Source organism: Mus caroli, unplaced genomic scaffold, assembly GCF_978045245.1.
Source record: "Mus caroli unplaced genomic scaffold, Mus_caroli_1 scaffold_6, whole genome shotgun sequence".
NCBI classification, from domain to species: domain Eukaryota; kingdom Metazoa; phylum Chordata; class Mammalia; order Rodentia; family Muridae; genus Mus; species Mus caroli.
The window spans coordinates 6318072-6339560 of NW_028227261.1; the positions used below are offsets into that span (position 1 = coordinate 6318072).

Here is a 21489-nt window from a genome sequence, read left to right on the forward strand (position 1 = left end):
AGGCTGGCCTCAAACTCAGCATCCTCCGAGCTCTCTCTCTCCCTCCAAGTCAGAACTTCTGTGTGGAAAGGAGCTAGACCACACTCAGACACAAAAGACTTTTAAGATGATAACCATTTGTCATTCTTATTTAATATCCCACAGAGCCTTCTGTTGGCAATGGGAATCAGACCCAGGTCCTGTGTGTGCCTCAGGGAACCTGCCCTCAGGAAGCCACTGCTCTGGAGCTCTTCGGAGGTACCTTGGACCTTTGTCCCTGGGACATTTTCCTTCAGCCTTTGTGTGCCAGTCTCTGTCCCTCCATCCACTGTCCAATGTCACCTCCAGAAGATCCCATCTCTAAGACCCAGGGAGATTCAACCCATCACTCAGCTCTTCTCTCCTTTCCTGGAATTGGCTACACTCTGAGTCCCTGTTTGATTTCTGTCTGTCCCCTATGCAGATAGAGAATAGACTAGAGGCTGCCTGAGAACAGCCCTTTGGAAGCACCTGGCAGGTGCTGCTGGCTGAATGGATGAGGGGTGTCTTACCTTAATTTCCACTACAAGAGGAACGCAAGGAGCCTTTGAGAGTAGACCTGTTTCCCCCCCCCCCCCATCCCCCTGCTGTGACCCTGCAGCCACTTGGGAACTGCTGGCTCACCAGAGGCTTCCCAATTCTTGGCCCCAGACCAGGCCACTGCAGTGGCAGGCTGGGGAGAGGCAGAGGGAGTTTTCTTCCTGGAGGAGCCAGTGTCTTGTGAGGTCCTGCTGACCATCACATTTCTCCTACAAGGATGCCTCGTCCTTCCCTCAGGACCCCAGGCTTGCCAGCCGCTTGGCTATAGCCAGGCTGTGTGTTCTCTTAGCCCAAAGGCTACAATGTAGCGCTTGCTGGTGCAGGGATAGCTGGGGCAGCTGCCAGCACTTTTATCTTTTTTGTTGTATCTGTTAAGAGCTCACCCTGCTTCCTCTCTTGAAGCTCCAGGCACCGGATGGCACCCAGGAGGACAAGTGTTTCTCTTTTCTTATTCAAGGTCCCCACCCTGGCTCACGCCCAGGCTAGCTGCTCCTGATCTCTCTCTTTCCTCTGCTCCCCACTCCTATGGAAACCCCAAACCCATTTTGGATCTCTGTTTCCCCTCCATCTGACTCAGACAGGAGCCAAGTGGCTAGTGCACCCCCTTCTGCCCAAGGGTATTATCAGAGCACCCTTAGTCACCTTAGCTGTGGGCAGAGTGAAGCCCTCTCCCCTCCCCTACCCCCAAGGCTTGGAAGATCTGACTCCTCAGCTCACCCACACTCTGTGGACCGTTGTCTTGAGGGTCTTTTATTTGCTAGGCATTGCTATCCCAGGTAGGTCTCACTGGATGGGGCAGGCGTTTCGGTCATGCCAATGTTGTGTGTCTGTGAGCAAATGTTTTGAAGGTGCACCATGTGCGTCCCAAAACAGGCAGATGTCTGCGGGCCACCAAGGAAATTAACTAAAAGTGATCTGAAACTTATGTTGGGCTTGGGGTGTAGATAGGGTTCGTCTTATGCTCACGGGCCTGGGTTTTATCCTCAGGAATACAAAAGACAAAACCGGCAAACATCTCAAACAGGAACCTAAAGGTTGACGTCCATGCAAGACAGGATGCAAAGCACACATTTCCCTGGCAGGACTGTGGTGTGGCTCTGTGGTAGAGCACTTGCCTTGTGAACATAAGGACCTGGCCTTCAGCCTCAGTAACACACACAGAAGAAAAAAAAAATCTTTATGACATTGGGTTGGGCTAAGTAAAGCCTTCTTAGCTAGGACACTAAGAACAAAGACAGCAAAAGTAAAAATAGATAAACCGGACATCATCAGAATGAAAAACTTTTATGTCTTAAAGGACACCATCAGGAAGGTGAAGAGATCGCTAATAAAATGAAGAAGAACATTTGCAATTAGGGCTGGGGAGTTGGGGGGGAGGTAGCTCAGGTAGAATAGTGCTAGCCTAGCACACACAAGGCTCTGACGTCAATCTTCCTCCAGTCTGCATGAACCAGGCCTGATGGTGCACACCTATATCCTAGTATCCCAGGAGGCAGGAGGAGGAGACATTCAAGGTCATCCTCAGCTACATAGTGAAATTGGGGCCAGCCTGGGCTACATGAGGCCCTGTGTGCTGGTGGTAGTAGTAGTAGTTTTTGTTGCTGTTGTTGTTTTCGCTGCTATTGTTACTATTGTTGTTGCTGTTTTTGCTGTTGATGTTATTATTGTTGTTGATGTTGTTGCTGTTTATGTTATCGTTGTTGTTGCTGTTGTTGCTGTTGATGTTATTATTGTTGTTGATGTTGTTGATGGTGTTCTTTTGTCAACTTGATACAAGCTAGAGTCATTTGGAAAGAGGGAACCTCAATTGTAAAAAAATGCTTCTATCAGACTGGCCTGCAGGCAGGTTTGTGGGTCATTTTCTTGATTAATGATCCTTATGGGAGGGTCCAGCTCACTGCAGTTGGTGCCATCTCTGGGCAGGTCCTGGGATGTATAAAAAAGCAGCTGAACAAGCCATGGGAGCAGGCCAGTGAGACGTTTTCCTTCCTGGTTTCGGATTCAGTCCCTGCTTCCAGGACTTCCCTGAGTCATGGTGTGTAAAACGTAAGCTGAAATAAACTTTTTCCTCCCAAAGCTGCTTTGGGTCTTTAGCGTAGCAGTGGGAAGTGAACCCAGATGTCCCGTGTCAAAACAAATGAACAAAAAGAGTAAGCAACTTAACGTGGGAAGGAATTTGTATTTGTATTTAGAATACATGGAGAGCTCAGGCTGGAGAGATGGCTCAGCTGTTCAGGACTGCGCTTCCAGAGGACCCGAGTTCCTCTCCTGGCATCTACACCAGCTGACTCACAATAACCTAGAACTCTAGAACTCTAGCTCTGGGGGTGCTTCACCTCACATATACCCCGCCCCCCGAAACACACACACACAGCTACACACAAGACCTCGTGGGAAAACGGGTGAAGAACTTAACTAGATATTTCTCCGGAAGAGAGAGAGAATAAATACGGGCAGGAATGGTCATCAGCACTGGTCTGCACTAGGGAAATGCCAAGCAGAATGACAGGCAGCTCTGCCTTGGCAGCCTCTGGAACGGCTACAACCGAAAGTCCCACAATCACAGGGTTGGCACAGTGCAGGGTTCAGGGAGAAGTGTACACCATTTTGGAAAAACAGTGGAGTAGGTCAAAGGTCAAACACAGAGCTGCCCTGTGACCCCGCTGTTCTGCTAGGAGTGTACACCCATGAAAAACAAAAGCTTGGGTCCACATTAAAACTTGTACACATAATTGCATCATTTTCAAGAGCCCAAAAAAAGCAAAAATAATCAACATACTCAAGGTACCCCCCTTGCAATTAAACGTTATCTACTGGGGGCTGGAAAGATGGTTCAGTGGTCAAAGGAACTTGGCGTTCACTCCTGAAGTGGACTGGAGATTGGTTTCCAGCACGGACATCAGATTGGCTTTCACATGGCCCGTAATTCCAGTCCCAGGGAATCTAATACCTTCTTCTGGCTTCTAAGGGTCACCAGGAGGTGTTCATGTGGTACATAGATACCATACAGGCAAAATACCAGTATGCATAAAATTAACTAATTAACTGGTTAAACATGTATTTTGGGCCAGGCATGATGGTGCATAGCCTTAACTCCCGTTACTTGAGGAGGCAGAGGCAGGTGGATCCCAATGAAGTCAAGACCAGCCTAGTCTACAGAGAGAGTTCCAGGTCAAAGAAAAAAAAAAAGCTGGAGTCTAAAATGAGAGGTATAATTTGGGGTGATACAAGTGTCCCTCCCCAGTCTGATACTCTTAAAGCACACCCTCTTTCCCTGGCTGAGTCAGAAACTGTACCCAGATAAGAGCAAGAGAAAGTCTCAGTTCCCAACTCCCATCCAAGCCCTGAAGACAAGGAGCCCCAGGCCAAGGAACCTCCAAACTGAGAACCGTCCTCAGCCAAAGGCAGGAGGGAAACCGGGGAGTCCTCAGATCTCAAGGCACTGAGCTGTACCAGAGCAGAGCACTTCTGAAGCAGCACCACTGCTTCTCTGCCCAGGACCAAGCAACCCCTGTAGCCCAGCCAGACCAGAGGCAGCATAAAGGAACAGATCTGTTGTTTAACTGTGGTACTCCGTTATGGCAGCAACAGGGAACAGAACAATAAGTCATTTGGAGATTTCTTGTGTGGGGATGAAAATGTCTACCCATGGCTGAAGAGCCATACTACACATGTTCTCCCCCTCCCTCTTCTGTGAGAAGCAAGAAGCCAGCAAGTAGAGCCGACTTGGGGCATGGTGTCTGAAAATAGAAACTGCAACATGATTTTATTTCTAACTCCATAGACATCTCTGTGAGTCATTCATCTCCCTGCGTTTCACATTCCATGTCTGCAAAGCAGGCTGAATTAACCCCGACCTGCTCACCCAGTATGCTGTGTGGTGATTAGAAGACAACGCCCCCTCCTCTCACACACCCCAATGTGCTTCACAAACAGAGACCATGGTGTCTTCCTTACCCAGTGCAAGATAAACCAGGTGCAGTCTGACCACGAGAACCCCTTCCCTAAGGGACAGTTTTCCCTCCCCCCCCAACCCCAACTTCCTCCACGGAGTTTTGAGTAGACAGTTTGGAGTGGGTAGTAGCAGCTAGCACAGAAAGGAGAAACTCCAGGCAGGCAGAGGTACTGGGACTAATCCCAAGGCCCACACAAACAAGGTTTCCAGGGCTGACTTGGAGGAAGCAGTGCTCTCATACCTAGACAATTGGCGCTTAACGCAATTGGATTGTTTGTATGAAGAGAGTTAAGAAATAGTTCACATCAAACCAGAAGGCTCAGGGGTAGGATGGGAGGTGACTGAGAGGAAGAAGAGGGGGTGTTAGAGAGATGGATCAGTGATACAGTGACTGCTGTGCAGGTGTGAGGACCCAAGGGTGGCTCGCTAGCACCTACATAATAAAGCCAGGCACGGTTACATATGGCCTAACATCCAAGCACTGGAGAGAACAGCCAAACCAGCGAGCTGGAGCCCGCTGTAATGGAGAAACTGACTCTAAATAAGGCGCAGAGGCTGGAGAGATGGTTCAGGGTGAGGGGAACTTGTCTCTATTTCAAAAAAAGCCAGGTTCCGTTCCCAGCACCCACAGAGTGGTTTATAAGTCAGGTTTCAGGGGATCTGACACCCTCTTCTGACATCTACGGGCACCAGATGTATACACGATGCACATAAACACATGCAAGCAAAACATTCATACACATACATGCAAAAAAAGTGTAGAAAGATAAAGGAAGACACCTGGCATTATTGACTGCTGGCCTCCACACGTGCACATACAGCATACAGACACACAGACACACAGACACACAGACACAGATGAGGAAGGAGTGTGGAGAAACGAAGCAACTCACAGTAATGTGGGGGTCACATCCCAGCAGAGCAGGTATAACAGGCTTGCTTGTTCCTCCCCGAGTTCCAGCCCCACCACACAGGGGGGACACACGAGTATTTATCAAGCTGGTCACAGCTAAATGGGTTTCGGGATATTTTAAAAGATGTCTTCAAGGTAACTGGACGTGACTCCTATGATGGGCCATGGAGACCTGGGGGCTATTCCTCTGCTCATTCCAACCCCTGGGCACCTGCCCGCTCCTATCTGTACTTTTCTCTGGCTCTAGTTCTGTCTCACAGGACTAGGGAATGTGGAAAGGACTCTAGGATGTCTAAGAATCTGGACATCAGCTCAGTTCGATTGGCCTGACCCCTGCCTTAGACCCTCTTGCTTGTTTCAGTTCTAGTGGTGACCCAGAAGGTTCCTGGCCCTTTGCCCCATGTCCCCACCTCAGACTCAGGGAGGTCAGCGCACCCTGTCTTCATGACTCCAAAGTTGCTTGGGCCCTGCTGAGACGAAGGACCACAGAGGGAAGCTGCAGGCCATCTTCAGTGTCAGAGTCATAGGGGACACTGTAGGGTCAGAATGAAAATGGGCATGGGGCCGGGCGGTGGTGGTGCACGCCTTTAATCCCAGCACTTGGAAGGCAGAGGCAGGCGGATTTCTGAGTTCGAGGCCAGCCTGGTCTACAAAGTGAGTTCCAGGACAGCCAGGGCTATACAGAGAAACCCTGTCTCGAAAAACCAAAAAAAAAAAAAAAAAAAAAAAAGGGGCATGGGATTGGGGGGGGGGGCAGGGCACCAAAATGGATAAGGGTGTGATGGAGCCAAGAGCGAAGATGTCTTTAAACACCAGCTACTCTCTAGAGAGAGAGCGCCCTGTTTTATTTCCTGTCTTGCTTAAAGCCACACAGGCACAAACTAAGCCTCCACCCAATGTGACCTCAATATTTGCTGCAGCTCAGCAGGCTTCCTAAGGCCCCTGGGCTCCATAACAGTGGGCCCCAGCTTCCCTTAGCTACTCAGCTTCCTAGAACCTCCTTGCCCAACATTGCATTCAGTAACTATGCCTTTCTCCTCACTTGGCCTTTCAGGTCCTGCCAAATTCCCCCTGCTGGTGCTTGATGCGTCTACTTGGACAGTGACCATCATGAAATAAAAAGCTGGTTCGTTTTCCCTCACACCACAGTCCCCTCTCAGAGGTGGCCATGCAGCCTTTCTGTCAGTGGAGTGTCTGAAAAAGGAGCAGAGTTTCGGTGCTCCGAGAGTAAAGATGGACACCCTCATCCAAGATGAGTCCCCGGGCAGCCTGGGAGGTCAGCGCACCCTGTCTTCATTATCCCAAAGTTGCTTGGGCCCTGCTGAGATGAAGGACCACAGAGGGAAGCTGCAGGCCATCTTCAGTGTCAGAGTCATAGGGGACACTGTAGGGTCAGAATGAAAATGGGCATGGGATTGGGGGCAGGGCACCAAAATGGATAGGGGTGTGATGGAGCCAAGAGCAGAGATGTCTTTTTTTTTTTTTTTTTAAAGATTTATTTATTTATTATATGTAAGTACACTGTAGCTGTCTCCAGACACTCCAGAAGAGGGCGCCAGATCTCGTTGCGGATGGTTGTGAGCCACCATGTGGTTGCTGGGATTTGAACTCTGGACCTTCGGAAGAGCAGTCGGGTGCTCTTACCCACTGAGCCATCTCGCCAGCCCCAGAGATGTCTTTTAAACACCTATTACTCTCTAGAGAGAAAGCCTTGTTTTATTTCCTGTCTTGCTTATAGCCACACAGGCACAAGCTAAGCCTCGTCATTTGACAGTTTCCGGCCCACACTTCCACTGTCTTCTGTGTAGAGAGTCCCAAGAACATGCACATTAGGTGGTGTCAGATCTAGAGCTGACTGGTGAAGGTGTGGCAAATGTGTGCACTCCCAGCGTTTAACTCACTCCTCTGGGTGGGCCAAACGTCTCTACAGATAGGGGAGCATGAAGTCTGGAGTAGGCGGGGAACCAGACTACTACACGCCAGAGGCGATGCTCAACCTCTGAAGCTCCTCAACCAAACAACCACTTTCTCTACCCCTAGCATCTCTAGGGGTACACGCGCGTCTCTGCGCCAGCAGGGAAGCCCTGCCACCCAGGATACAACCGACATGGGGATGCAAGTTAAGCAAGAGACCAAGAGCAGCAGCTGTCCGACAGCAAAGGAAGTACTCAGAGGCCCCGCCTCCTCCGCGCCCGCGAGCTAGGGGGCGTGCCTATGCCCGAGGCTCCGCCTCCTCTGCGCGCGCTTCACCCCAGGTCCCCATTGCGCGCGCTCCTGGCGCCGTGCGAGCGCGGCGCGGGGCCGCGGTGGCCTGAGGCCTGCCCGCTGGGACCTGACGCTGCGCAGCCCGACTCTGCGGCATCCCGGGCTGAACTTGGCCCCGCGCCCTGGGCTCTCGCCGCGTGCCCGGCGCTCTCGGAGCTGCGAGGCGCGCACCCGCCGAGGACGAGGCGCGGGTAGGGGGTCGCAGGTTCCCCCGCGCCCGCGCTGCCTGTCGTGCTAGCCAGCCCAGGCCACTTCCCGGACGAGCGCGATGAAGTAAGCTGCACCCCACCCCGCTTGCTCTGGGCTGCGAATTTCTTGCATCCGAGGACACGCCAGCCAGCCGGCCGGCCGGCCACGGTGGTGACTCGGGTCCCACGGTGCTCGCTGGAGTCACCGATCCTCTACCCGCACGCCCCTCCTTCCGCGGAATAAAGGCGTCGTCACCCTACCCCACCCCTGCGTGGCCTGGGGATGCGGTGCAGTTAGGTGGCGGGCCAGCAGGAGGCGGCCAGGCCCCTTCCCTGGCAGCCCTAGAGTCCCAGCGTGCCCTTGTCCCTGGGCTTCCTGGAACGTGCTTTCCCAGTGCTTAAGCTTTGGCAGTTGCTATCGCGTGAGCATTTCCCACATACCGACCCAGCACATTCTTTTCCAGAGGCATGAGACCTCTGAAATTCGGCTCTCCTAGCCTTCAATATTTAGCCAGAAATAAGAACTGAAATTCCTTCCATACGGTTAGCACAGTAGCCAGCCCACCCGCTCCACCGTGGCCCCTGAAAGGTAACGGGGCTGGGAAACTAGGACATCTGAAGTGATGCACGCCTGACTGAATCTTTGAGTTGATGAAGCTAATCTTTATTTTGGGAGGCACATCACAGAAAAGCGCATGCTTAAAAGGAGGCATAAATGGTGCACACCTTTAATCTCAGCACTTGGAGGGCAGAGGGCAGAGGCAGGAAGATCTCTGTGGGGCTGAACACAGCCTGTTCTACGTTGAGAGTTCTAGACTAGTCACACAGTGAGACCCTACCTTAAATTAAAGACCAGTGTTTGGCTTGAGCACGGCTCATTTTAAAGAATTATGTATTTAACAAATAAATAAATAAATAAATAAATAAACACATAATTTAATATACAAGACTATCTAACAGAAAGCAACAAATCGCTGTTGGCTGTTTGGGTAGCTGAGGGACCATTAAAAGGAGAAAGAATGGACTGGTAGAGCCCACCCATTATCCCAGCATTTCTGAGACAGAGGCAGAAGCCTGGGGAGCCTACGCCAGCCTGGGCAGTCTACCACACTCTTGTCTCAAGACAAAACCAAGCCATAAAGGACAATAAGGAAGATTGCATTAGCCATCTACAGTCCAGCCCTTCGGATCTGTCCGGGGAGCAGCTGTGCTGGGTTGCAAGTCAGCCAATCACTTACACCATGTCCTCAAAGAGTATTTTTTTGTTCCCTGATCTGGTTTCTTCTGGACAGCCATTAAAATTAGGTTGTTTATTCTCACTTTACAGCTAGGGAAAACAACATAGAATTAAGCCATGGATTTCTGGTTACACAATTACAGCCTTACGCTCTTTATTCTTTGTAGTTTTTGGACCTAGGACATCGAACAGACTAGGCAAACACCAAACTTTTGAGAGCTACGGCCCCAGTGTATATTTCTTTTAAAACAATTTATTATTGTTTTTTAAAGATTTATTTTTTTGTACGTGTATGAGTATTTTGCCTGCATGTATATACGTGTACTACATGTGTGTAGTGTTCACCAAGGCTGGAAGAGTGTGGGACCTCCTGGAACCAGAGTCCTAGTTGGTTATGAGCTGCCACGTGGATGTGGAGACTCTCAAACCCAGGACTTCTGCAAGAGCAACTTGTGCTCTTAACCACTAAGCCAGCTCTCTAGCCTCATATATAATGTGTGTGCGCACAAGTGTGTGCACGTTCATATGCCTGTAGAGAACAGAAGGGGAGGTGGATTTCACAGAGCTGGAGTTACAGTAAGCTGTCATGTCGGTGCTGAGGACTGAATCTAGGTCTGCAAGAACAGCAAGTGCTGTGAACTGCTAAGCGAACCCTCTAGTCCTCCGCCCCTCACCCTCTAGTCCTCCCCCCCTCCGTGTTTGTTTGTTTGTTTAATTTTATCTATTTATTGTATGTGTGTGGTTGAGTGTTTTATCTCCATGTATATCTTTGTACCTCAAGTACAAAGGTGAGGACCGAGGATGAGGACCAGAGTTACAGATGGTTGTGAGCGGCCCGGGCCCCCGGCCCTGTACATGCTGAGAATTGAACTCTGCAATAGCAGCAGGCACCCTGAACTGCTGAGTCATCTCTCCAGCCCTGCTTTGTTTTGTGAGACAAGGTCTTGTTTTCTTTCCCAGGTAGGTCTCAAGCACTCAGTTTTTCTACCTCAGTCTCTTGAGACATACAACCCCTGCTGTCGTGTTCTTTATTCTTCCGGCCAGATGTTAGACTTCTCAAGGGCTAAGAAGGGGCCACCCCAGCCCCATACCTCTTCACTCTTCCCTATGACCACATGGAACAGCTGAGCTCTCATGATCCGTGCCTTGTTGTTGTTCTGTAGCAAGGTGGTTTGTTGGTTTCAAGGTGCTGTAGGCGGTCAGCTCAAGGTGCTAATGCACAGTGGTGGAAGCTAGCATCTCTTGAGAGCCTCCAGCTTGCCAAGGACGGTGCCAAAGTGCCTCATGTGGGTGATCTTCACATGTGCTCATCATGGGCTTGCTTTTCTGTTCTGTGCTTAGGAAACAAAGAGGTTAAAGACTGTCCGAGGTCACCTCGCTGCTGAGAGGCCCGGAACTGAGTCCCAGATTGTATACTTGAAGTCTTAGCCCACAGGGCCTTTCAGGTTTCACCAGGGTATCAACAAAATGTCCCTTCTGATGCCAGAAAGAGGGCATGTGAAGTGCTAGTGGACATGGGATCCAGAGCAGTGTTCAACCAGCTGGCCCATGTGAGCAATACCGTCAGGAGAACCAGTAACGTCTACGCCAAGCTGCTGTCTGCCCATTCTGTCATGGGGATCAGGCCACACATTCTTTCTTGTCTTTTTTTTTTAAAGGTTTATTTATTTTTATGTCTATGTATAAGTTTCTATGTATATATGTGGTCATGTGTACATATGACATATATGTATATATGTGGTCATGTGTACATATGACATATATGTATATATGTGGTCATGTGTACAGTGCCCACAAAAGTGAAAAGAGGGTGCTGGATCCCCTGGCACTGGAGTTACAGATTGTTGTGGGTGCTGGGAACTGAACCTGGGTCCTCTGCAAGAAGAGCACATGTTCTTAACCACTGAGCCATCTCCCCAGCCTTTAGCCACACGTTTCATAGAGCCATTAGAGATGAGCTCTACGACCAACTGCTTCCATTCACGTTCTGTCACCTCTGAGTTGTCTGACCTTCAGCAAGGTAGTCTACCTTTCTGTTCACTGCTGGGCAAACGGTTGATAGTGCATAGCTCACGGAAGTGGCAAGGATAGAGGGTCTGCTGCTTGTCATACGCTAAGCCTCGCATTTGGCATATGGCGTGCATGCCATAAATAGCTCACAATACTAATAGCGTTGTCATAAGCAAGAAGCAGCTGTTGGTGGGTTGCAGGGAGTGGGGGGGGGGTCACCATGCTCCAAGTGACCGCTACAGTCTGTTGTTTCCATGGCACCATTCAGCCCTGGGTACCTTGTACCCGAAATTACAGTGATCCTTTGTAAATGGGATTCATTTCGTCATTAGCAAGTATCGCTGGGAGCTTGCTGAGTGCCTGGCCATGGGAGTGCCTCCCATGGTGTGGGAGCTACTGCAGGGAGGTGACTGTACCTTTCCCTGTCCAGGTGGATCTTGACGTCTTGGGAGGAGTGGATGGCAGGCAGTAAGCGAGCTAAATGTAGTTATCACACAGGGTCTCAGGAAGTGTATAGACATAGGGCCGGGGATGTAGCTTGCTTGGTGAAGTGCCTGCCTAACATGCGTAACACATCCAACACCGCATGAAACTGAACATGTGACACGTGCCTGTCATCCTAGTGCTCAGGAGATAGAGGGGTCGGGGGAAGAGCAGAAGTTTATGAGTCTGGAGAGATGGCTCGGCAGTTAAGAGTACTACTGGCTGCTCTTGCAGAGGACCTGAGTTCAGTTCCCAGACCCACATGGCAACTCCCAAGTGTGTGTCATGTCCATTCCAGGGAGTCTGAAGCCCTCATCTGGCCTCTGCAGGCACCAGGCATGCTCGTGGTACACAGTCATACAAAACTCCCACACACAGACAATAGGTTCAAGGACATTGAAGGTCAACCTCAGCTACATAGCAAGTTTGAGGACAGCCTGGTCTACATGAGACCAGGAAGGAAGAAAGGAAGAGAGGAAGGAAGGAAGGAAGGAAGGGAGGGAGGGAAGGAGGGAGGGAGGGAGGGAGGGAGGGAGGGAGGGAGGAAGGAAGGAAGGAAGGAAAGAAGGAAGGAAGGAAGGAAAGAAGGAAGGAAGGAAGGACGGACGGACTACCGAGGGAAATAGAATAGGGAGGAGGCATGAGGTGGAAGTGGAAGTTGTAGTATTTTGTGGAGTGGTCTGAGAAAGCCAGACTGAGCAAGCAGTCTTGCTGAAGCTGGTGAGCTAATGTGCCATGTGAGTACTTGTCGGGAACGCAGCTCAGAGAGAAGAGCCAGAACAAAGGCCCTGAGGCAGGAGGATGGCCAGAATAGAACAGGAGGTCAAAGAGATGATGGTAAGATGCTAGACTGTGTAGACTCTTTCCTACCAACCCCGAGGGTCACTCTGGCCCCTGTGCTAGGCTCAGCTCTGCAGGGGTCATAGGAAGCTAGGGGAGGGTGGGGGAGGGCGTTCTGCAGTAATCCAGACAGAGGAGATGGTAGAACAGACAGAGGCAGTGAGAGGCACTGTGCTCCAAACCTGTGTGAGCTTTGTTGTGTTTGTGTGCATGTGTGTGTGCGCGTGCGCACATATGTTTGTGTGCACGTGTGTGTGCACATATGTGTGTGCACACGTGTGTGTACACATGTGGAGCTCAGAGGACAGGCTGTGCAACTGGATCTCATCTTCTACCCTGCGGTTCCTGTGGCGGGAACTCAGGTCATCAGGCTTGGTGGCAGACACCCGAGCCGCCCCCAGATAGGATTTGAAGGTGGACACCTGTATCTGCCAACAGACCAGACACCGCTAAGGTTTATGATCTGAGTATGTTGTGTTTACTGGGACTTGTGGAGACAGCATTTGAAACAAGTTGAGAGATGTGGTGGGCCATGCCAGAAATCCCAGTGCCAGGGAGGACAAGGCTGGAGCATACCAGGCCTGAGGCCAGCCTGGGCTACGTAGAGATGCCTTGTCTCAAAAACAAAAAACCACAAACCTGAAGGGAAGGGGAGACAGGGAGGGGAGATGTGGGGAGGGCAAGGAGGGAGTAATTTAGATTGTGGTTAATAAACCAGTTGGATTTAGATGTGCTTAAGCCCAGTCAGCATTCAACTAATGTGATCAGAGCTCTGATCAGAGTATGAGTTGATTGACCACTCTGGAGGTGAGGTGGGAAAGTGCAGACAGGAAATACCGGTTTGGCCACACGGATAGCAACTGGCTGGCCCTGTGCTGAGCAGCTGCTATGTGGGAGGTGGGACTGGGGAACTTGATTTATGATCTTTGCCAATATCTGGGTTATAGATGTCCCCTTAATGAGCCATTATCAAGAACATACATGACAGCAAAAAGTGATCCCGTGATCAGGAAACATAAGTTTTGAGTGTCTATTGAACTTGGTTCTAATGGAATTTGGCTGGTTATTCATTTATGTAATTTCACTTTATTAACGGCTGTGTTTAACAACCAGCTGGGAAAAATACCGGAAATTTTGCAATCAAACATTGCAAAAAGGTACAAAGGGGCTTTGAGTGCTCCTCAGGGCTCCCCAGTTATCTTTAGAGGAGGTCGGAGAAAGGGCTCTTTGGATTTAGAGGAGAGCTTCATCTGGAAGCGCTGGTCCCCAGATTGGCCATGAGGGGACCAAATGCAGATCACAGTTGACTGACACCAGGTTCTGTTCTTTGCCTGCACTGGTAAGTTTGGCGTCGGAGTCCTGGAACTGGAGGGGACGCTTGGCTGATAAGGATGATTTTCTAAATGTTCTTTCATCTGAATTCTTGTTTCTTTTCCAATCCTTTTAAAATTAGCATTTATTTTTATTTTATGTGCATTGGTGTTTTGCCTGCATATGTGTCTGTGTGAGGGTGTCCGATCCCCTGGAACTGGAGTTACAGACAGTTGTGAACTGCCGTGTGGATGCTCAGAATTGGACCCCCGGGTCCTCTGGAAGAGCAGCCAGTGCTCTTAACCACAGAGCCATCTCTCCAGCCCCCCAATTTCTTTTTAAAAGTCCAGATTCTGGGGCTGTGATTAGAGGCACCCCTCTTCTTGCCCCACCCATGGGAAGCAGCTTTGTCAATGGTCTCTGAGGGGAGTAGGGGAGGGAAGGGAAGGTAGGGGAGGGAAGGGGTAGGTAGTAGCTCCTGATTTCTCTCACTCACCCTCCCACCCATGTCTGTGGGCATAGAGACTGTAACTAGCCAGCACCAGCCCTGCCTCTCAGTGCTGCTGGACTGGGCGGGGGATGGCTGGCCATGTGCCCCTTTCCTGTGAGGGTGACAGGAAGCTGAAGCTGGATTCTGCCCCTGTTCACCATGGCTGGCCAGATCACTCTTTCCCCTTCTGGAATGTTAGCAGGGCCTCTGTCTAAAGGGCGAGTCTCTCCCAGGACGACCCGTCTTGTGCCTGTCAGAGTAATGCATTCTTGCCCAGAGCAAGCCTGCGTGCCCTCCTGCTTGCCGACTCCCACCTCCTCTGTTTTATCTCGTGTGTCCGCATGTATGTACACGCAGCACCATGTGTATGCTTAGTGTAGGGTCCCCTGGAACTGCAGTTAGGGATCGTTCCGAGCCACCGAGTGGCTGCTGGGACTGGGTCCTCTAAAGTGCCGAGTCATCTCTCCAGCCTTCACCCTACCCCCCACCCCTTCTGCTTTTCTTTCTTTTGACATGGGGTTGCTAAATAGCCCAGGCTAACCTTGAACTCACAATCCTCCCGACTCCTAAAGACTGAGACTGTGGGCTTGAGTTACCATGTCCTGTTCCAGCTGTTGGTATGAATACAATTTGTTAGACAGGAAACTATCTTCCACACTCTTCTGTTGTTGTTGTTGTCGTTTTGGTTTTCCAGACAGGATTTCTTTGTGTATCCCTGGCTGTCCTGGTCTCACTCTGGAGATCAGGGTGTAGTCTTGCCTCTGTATTTAGCCTCATGACCCCACTACTGTGGTCTGTGTCCCCTCTGGCACTTCCATGCTTATATGGATAGGCGGTGGCATCTCCTTGATAGTAGGGTGGGGATCTCCCTTGAAATGTGCGGGACCAGGGGCCAGAAGACAACCTGAGCACCCTTAGTCCATTACCCAGGCGAGGAAGCAGAGACATTGGCAGGTTAAATGCCTTGTTCAAGGCGGTGTGGATGTCTAGGATGAGGGCAAGAGCGTGTGGCTAAGAGTACTTTTCCTGTGTCTGTGTTGATGTCTCTGTCCTCTCTCTCCTCCAGCCTCTCTGTCTGTTAGTCATGGCCTCCCGACTGATTGCTTAATTAGACAAAGAAGAAAGCAAGGGAGAAGAAATTTCTTAGTGGAAATTTGGTTTCCTGCTTCTTGGCCAACGTCCGTTGTGTGTGCCGCTTTGGCAGGTTTATTTCCTAGCCCCTTCCTCTCAGCCAGTGTAGAGCCCAGGCGGAGACTGCTTGAGTAAAACCCCTCAGACCGCAGCCTCTGCAGCAAGAGGTGGCACTGCCTGTGAGGAGGAGAGCCAGAGGAGGCCCCAGGTCTCGCAGGCCACATCTTGGGAGGCTGAGGGGACTTGTGAAGTTGGTGACAGACTTTGTTCTTCTGGGCGCTCCAGGGCTGGGTTGGCTCTGTAGCCCACAGGTAAGGGGAATGGCCCAGCTTTCCTCCTAGCAATGGCCCTGGCTGCCCTAAGGCAGGGAGTCTCTTTATAGTTAATTTTCTTTCTTCCTTCCTTGCTTGCTTCCTTCATTTTTTCCCCCAAGACAGAGTTTCAAACTGCTTCTATTATAGGCTGGCGTGGATTTCTCACCTCCCTGACTTCACCTCCCAGGTGCTGGCTTCCCGGTGTTCATCACAATACCTGGACTGTTTAGATAATCTAATTAGTTAATGTTTGTCTAGCTCTCACTCTTTTTTTGTTTTGTTTTTGTTTTTGTTTTTTTTGTTTTTTTGAGACAGGGTTTCTCTGTGTAGCCCTGGCTGTCCTGGAACTCACTCTGTAGACCAGGCTGTCCTTGAACTCAGAAATCCGCCTGCCTCTGCCTCCCGAGTGCTGGGATTAAAGGCGTGAGCCACCACGCCCGGCGCTCTCACTCTTTAAATGTCTTATTATTTTATATTAGTGCGGGTTATGTGTGTGCACCCCAGGCACTTGCCAAGGCATGTAGGTCAGAGGACAAACCCAGGCGGTCGGGTTTCTCCTTCTATCAGGGCAGCTCAGGGATTGAACTTGGGTCATCATGGTTCCTGGTTACCCAGGGAACCATCTCATTCACCTGGGGTGGGGGTGGGGGTGGGGGTGTTAGAGTAAGAGGAGAGGGAGGAGAGAGGGAGGGAAGGAGGAGAAAGAATGTGGAGGGAAGAGAGATGGGGTGGGGGAGGGGGAAAGAATGCATTTCCTGGTTTGTTTTTGGTTTGGGAGACGTTGTCTTACTGTGTAGCCTGAACTGAACTTACAATAATCCCCCTGCCTGAGCCTTCTGCCTGCTGGGATGACAGGCACGCGCTGTCATACATGGTTGTGTAGGGTTTGTTTTGTTTGTGTGGCTTGGGTCACATACCTCATCTGTTAGTCTTTGCGGCAGAGTCAGCGAGGCTATTTCTAAAGTAGCCTTCCCTGGAACTTGGCCGGGGGCCTCGCTCATGCTAGATAAACCCTCTGCCACGGGTTGGAATCTTCAGCCCTCCTCTCGCTCCACATTTTGAGACAGGGTCCCTCTAAATTATCCAGACCGACCTCCATTTGTGGCACAAGCTGGCCTCGAGCTTGCGATGCTACTGCCTCAACCTCTCAAGTAGTAGGATCACAGGCCCAAGCCACCATGCTTGGCTTCAGCCATGTTTTGTAGATTATGTCATTTCCTGTACTGGGGTGCTGGGCCCAGTGTTTGTGACGAGGGTTAGCGTGGTAACTTGGGTTCAATGGCTTCGTGATCAGCTCCTGGGCATCTCCTCAGCTGTAGCATGAGAATCCTGTCAGAACCAGTGGGGTGAGAAGTGTATAGCTCCATCCCCCAGGTCATGCCCGCTACCACAGTCAACGCAGGACTTCGCGTCTGAAGCCATTTCTGATAAGGAGATGGATGAATGAAGGCATCTGAGGACCGGCCCGAGCAGGATTGTGCTGACTTGGTGATGAGCGTGGAAGGCCGGGCATGGGCTTTTTGTTTTCTCCCTTTGTGAGTATGGATGGGTGTTTCCTGGGCACTGTGTGCATGCTTGGTGTCTGTGGAGGCCAGAAGAAGGCCTTGGACCCACCCACCTCTGGGACTGGAGTTACAAACAATTGTGAACTGCCATGTGGGTGCTGGGAATCTAACTCTGGGAGCAGCTAGGATGTCTAGCCACTGAGCCATCTCAGCCCCAGGCATGTCTGCTTGGATACTGATGTCCTCTGTGCCCAGTGTTCTGGAACCTTGCCTCGAGTATGCTCCTAAGGACCCAGGCTTCATCAGCTCCTTAGGCCTCTCCCTCATCTTCTCCATCAGGGTCTGCCTTTTAGACAGCTCCCTAGGAAACTTAAATACACAGTGCAGTTTGAGCTACGCTGTTAAGGTTTAAAAAAAACCAGGATCATCCTAAAAACAAGTAACGTGTATGCCACCCACGCCGATTTCGGAAAGAGTAGTCACGCAGGTGTTTAGTAATCACACTGTACACAGCTCTGTTGAAATACCCAGTATTGCCTGCTTCAGTAGTTCTGGGAATGTACTGGTTTACTTGGGCACTAGGTCCAGAACACACCCGCTGTCCGAGGGAAACAGTCTTAAGTAGAGGACCAGAAGCCAGTGTGGGCTGGGTGCCACCCATCCCCCTTGTCCTCAGAGAGGTGGCCTTGGGCCCCCACCCCCACCTGACAGGGCTCCCCAACTTCCCCCTGTACCAGCACATCTCGAGCCCTGGCTCCCAGGACAGGATCAGGAGTTGGGAATACTGCTTGCCAGCTGGCGCCACCTCCTTCTCCAGGCTGTTCTCTGGGCTTCGGATTTCTCCCGCACTGACCTTGTAGCTTCTCCTTCCCCCGGGGCAGAGGCTGCTGCCAGCTGAGAAAGAAAGGCTCAGGTGCCAAGGACAGGAGTTGGGAAGCAGAGGAAAACGCAAGGCCCTGTGGTCTGGGTAGAGATGCAGGGACTGCAGGTGAGGAAGGCTGGGCCCTCTCAGGTCCTGCGGATGGATGGACCATCCATCTTGTGGACGGGCCACAGACACTCTTAACTGGGCCTTTGTCTTACATGGGTGTCACTGGAACTGTTTCGGGGAGGGATCCCCAGAGAGATGAAGAAGGAGGACTAGGGCCAGGCAAAAGCAGGTGCACGGCTCACATCTGCAATCCCAGCACTTCAGAGGCTGAGGCAGGAGGATTGCCACAAGTGTAAGGCCAGCCCTGGGCTACAGAGTAAGAGCCTGTTTCATACAATCATAACAACAACAATCAGTAGAGGCCGAGTGAGCCCCAGCTGAAGAGTACTGGTAGGCTGGCCAGCTCTGTGGGGCCTTCTGTATGTTCAGCAATCTCTTTGGACCTCAGTTTCCCATCTGTTTGGCCATATTTATTCTGTTCATGCTGTCTGGCTTACAAAGGGTGCTTACCAGGTTCCGTAGTGGCCCCTTCACCTTTCCACCTCCAGACTGAACCCCGTGTACCAGCTACTTCCTGGAGCCGTGGTTCCTCCCCCTCTTCGCTTCCTTCTGCCTTTTCCCAAAGCCCAGGCTCTGTGGAGACCTGGAGGGCTGCAGTGATAGAAACCCAGCACTTGGCCCTGTGACTTCGACCAGAACAGAAGGCGACACAGTAAATACTCAGGTTCTCCTGTAACTCGACCCAGGCCTCTTGCCTGGGAGGGCATGTTCCACTGAGGAAGGCTCGTAAGGCAACAGCAAGGGTCCAGCTTGTTACTCTGTCTGTCACTGTGGAAGCTTCATCTCACAGCACCTCAGACTGTGTGAAGGGGTTGCAGTTAATCTGTCTTGGGTGGGTCTTCAGGTGAAATCAGACGGTGTTAGGTTTTGTGATTGGTACATAGAAATCTCATTTTTACGCCCTGCTATCAGCTGTTCTGTAAACAGGAGCTAAAAGGCAGCAGGTACTGCCCTAAGCATCATATAAAGGTGAAGTTATTTTATTCTTGGAACAAGCCTGGATTGGAGGTACCACGACAGCACCCATTTTATAGGAAACGGGTGTGGCCAGGTTAAATAATTGTCCAGTTATTAAGGAGCTGATCTGGGGTTCACACTCAGGCACAAGGCCACATGGTCTTTCGTTTGTTTGTTTGTTTGTTGTTTCTGTGGAATGGGTATTTCAGATATTGTTTCTTTCTGGCTGTCCTGGAACTCCTGCTCTGTAGACCAGACTGGGCTCGAACTCGAGGATCTGCCTGCCTCTGCCTCTGGAATGCTGGGATCAAAGGCGTGCCCTGCCACACTGGACTTGTTTCTTGTTTTAAAGGGATTTATCTATTTTTAATTTTATGAATTTTTTTTTGCCTGTATGTATTTTTCCCTTGGAGGGCAGAAGAGGCCATGAGAGCCACTGGAACAGAAGTTATAGATGGTTGTGAGCCACCGTGTGGGTGATGGGGCCAGAACTCGGGTCTTCTGCGAGAGCAGCCAGCGATTTAACTACTGAGCCATCTCCCCGGACCCTGCTGTTTGTTTTCTGAGACAAGGCTTTGCTATGTAGTCCTTACTGGCCTTAAGTTCACTCTGTAGCCAGACTGGCCTTGAACGTGTGCCCGTCCTTCTGCTTTAGCCACCAAAATGCTAGGTTTACTGTTGTGCACCACACAGCTTTTTTTTTCTTACTGTTTTGGGAGTGGGTCCCAGTACCCTTGTGCATGTCCCAGTACCAGGTTCCTGCTGAGCCACATCCTAGCCCCAAAGTCTATTCCTTTCCTATTACATTCATCTGTGTATGTATGTGTGTGCATGTGCATGCACACATACAGGGAGGAGGTCAGAGGACAAATTGCAGGGTCCCAGGAATCCTTAGATCATTGAGTTGGGACAGCTGTGCTTTCATACTGAACCATCTCGCTGGCCCCCACGGTCTGGTTTTAGGTGCTGTCCCGGAGTCACTATTAGTTGTGACTTTTGCATGATGTCCAGCAGACATGAACAAAAGCTGAGTGATGTGTGAGAGAAGACAGCCGTGTCCTCTCACACTCCAGCCATTGGCTGGAAGGGTACCTGCGACTGTCCCTGGGCTAGGGTTCTTCTGCCATCCTGTTAGCCTGTGCTGGGACTGGCTGTGGTTGTGAAGACTGCTCTCTCATCACCATGGACCTCCCTGGTGATTCACGCCATTCTCCAATGCTCAGAGTGGCAGAATGCGCTGGTTGCACTCAGTGGCCTAGGACTTTCCCAGGCACAATTCCTGTTTGCAGAGCAAGCTCCCGACATACTTTTGGCACAGAAGACAGACTGCTCAGGAGGGAGGGGAATGCTGTGGGACTGTAACATTTCCCTGAGAAACAAGTGACCGTTTCTTGCCAGGCAGGAAATGTTTGATGTCCTAGCTGTGTTCTTTCTACATCATAGCCTCCTGACCCATGTCTGATCCTTCCTTGTTCCTTGTCTGCTCTTCCCAGGCACACAAGCATTTGGAAGATGCTCCTAGCGGCAATGTGCTTGGCCCTTCTGGGCTGCCTACAGGCGCAGGAACTCAAGGGTCATGTTTCCATAATCCTGCTGGGAGCAACCGGGGACCTAGCTAAAAAGTATCTGTGGCAGGGACTGTTTCAGCTATACCTGGATGAGGCTGGGAAGGGCCACAGTTTCAGCTTCCACGGTGCTGCCCTGACAGCCCCCCAGCAAGGCCAGAAGCTCATGGACAAGGCCTTGGAATCCCTCTCCTGTCCCAAGGACTTGGTACCCAGCCGCTGTGATGAACTCAAGGGCCAGTTTCTACAGCTGAGCCAATACCGCCAGCTGAAGACAGTGGAGGACTATCAGACCCTCAACAAGGACATTGAGACCCAGGTCCAGCAGGATGGGCTCTGGGAGGCAGGCAGGATCTTCTACTTCAGTGTGCCGCCCTTTGCCTACGCAGACATTGCCCGTAACATCAACAGCAGCTGCCGACCACACCCAGGTGCCTGGCTACGGGTTGTTTTTGAAAAACCCTTTGGCCATGACCACCTCTCAGCCCAGCAGCTGGCTTCAGAACTTGGAAGCTTTTTCCAGGAGGAGGAGATGTACCGTGTGGATCATTACCTCGGCAAGCAGGTGAGCTGCAGCTTGGAGCCTGGCATGGCTGTGCTAGGTGGTGTACCATGGATCAGTCACGAGGAACTCACTGCCGAATGGAGAACTGAGCTGGAGAGTGTTAGGAACCCATGGTCTTCCTTCAGGAAGACCGGAAAGGTGGAAGTTGAGGAAATGGGTGGAATAGCAGGCAGGACCAGTCTCTAGATCCTCATCTGGGCTTCCCAGTGAG

General features: G+C 51.0%; 1 protein-coding gene across 6 annotated transcripts in view; it reads left to right on the forward strand.

Annotated features, from left to right (window-relative positions):
- The first annotated feature begins 7700 nt into the window (after positions 1-7700).
- H6pd (hexose-6-phosphate dehydrogenase/glucose 1-dehydrogenase) overlaps positions 7701-21489 on the forward strand; it is a 30150-nt gene continuing 16361 nt past the window's right edge. Inside the window, exons 1-3 of one of the 6 annotated variants that reach the window (XM_085838567.1) lie at positions 7701-7964; positions 9898-10076; positions 20642-21278. In XM_085838567.1, the coding sequence (XP_085694693.1) occupies positions 20661-21278 (618 nt within the window). In that variant the 5' untranslated portion in view covers positions 7701-7964; positions 9898-10076; positions 20642-20660. Of the gene's footprint in view, positions 7965-9897; positions 10077-13585; positions 13789-14294; positions 14868-14905; positions 15693-16834; positions 17231-20641; positions 21279-21489 lie in introns of those variants that run through there. The other 5 variants (XM_021159353.3, XM_021159354.3, XM_021159352.3 and 2 more) reach the window with 5 other exon arrangements.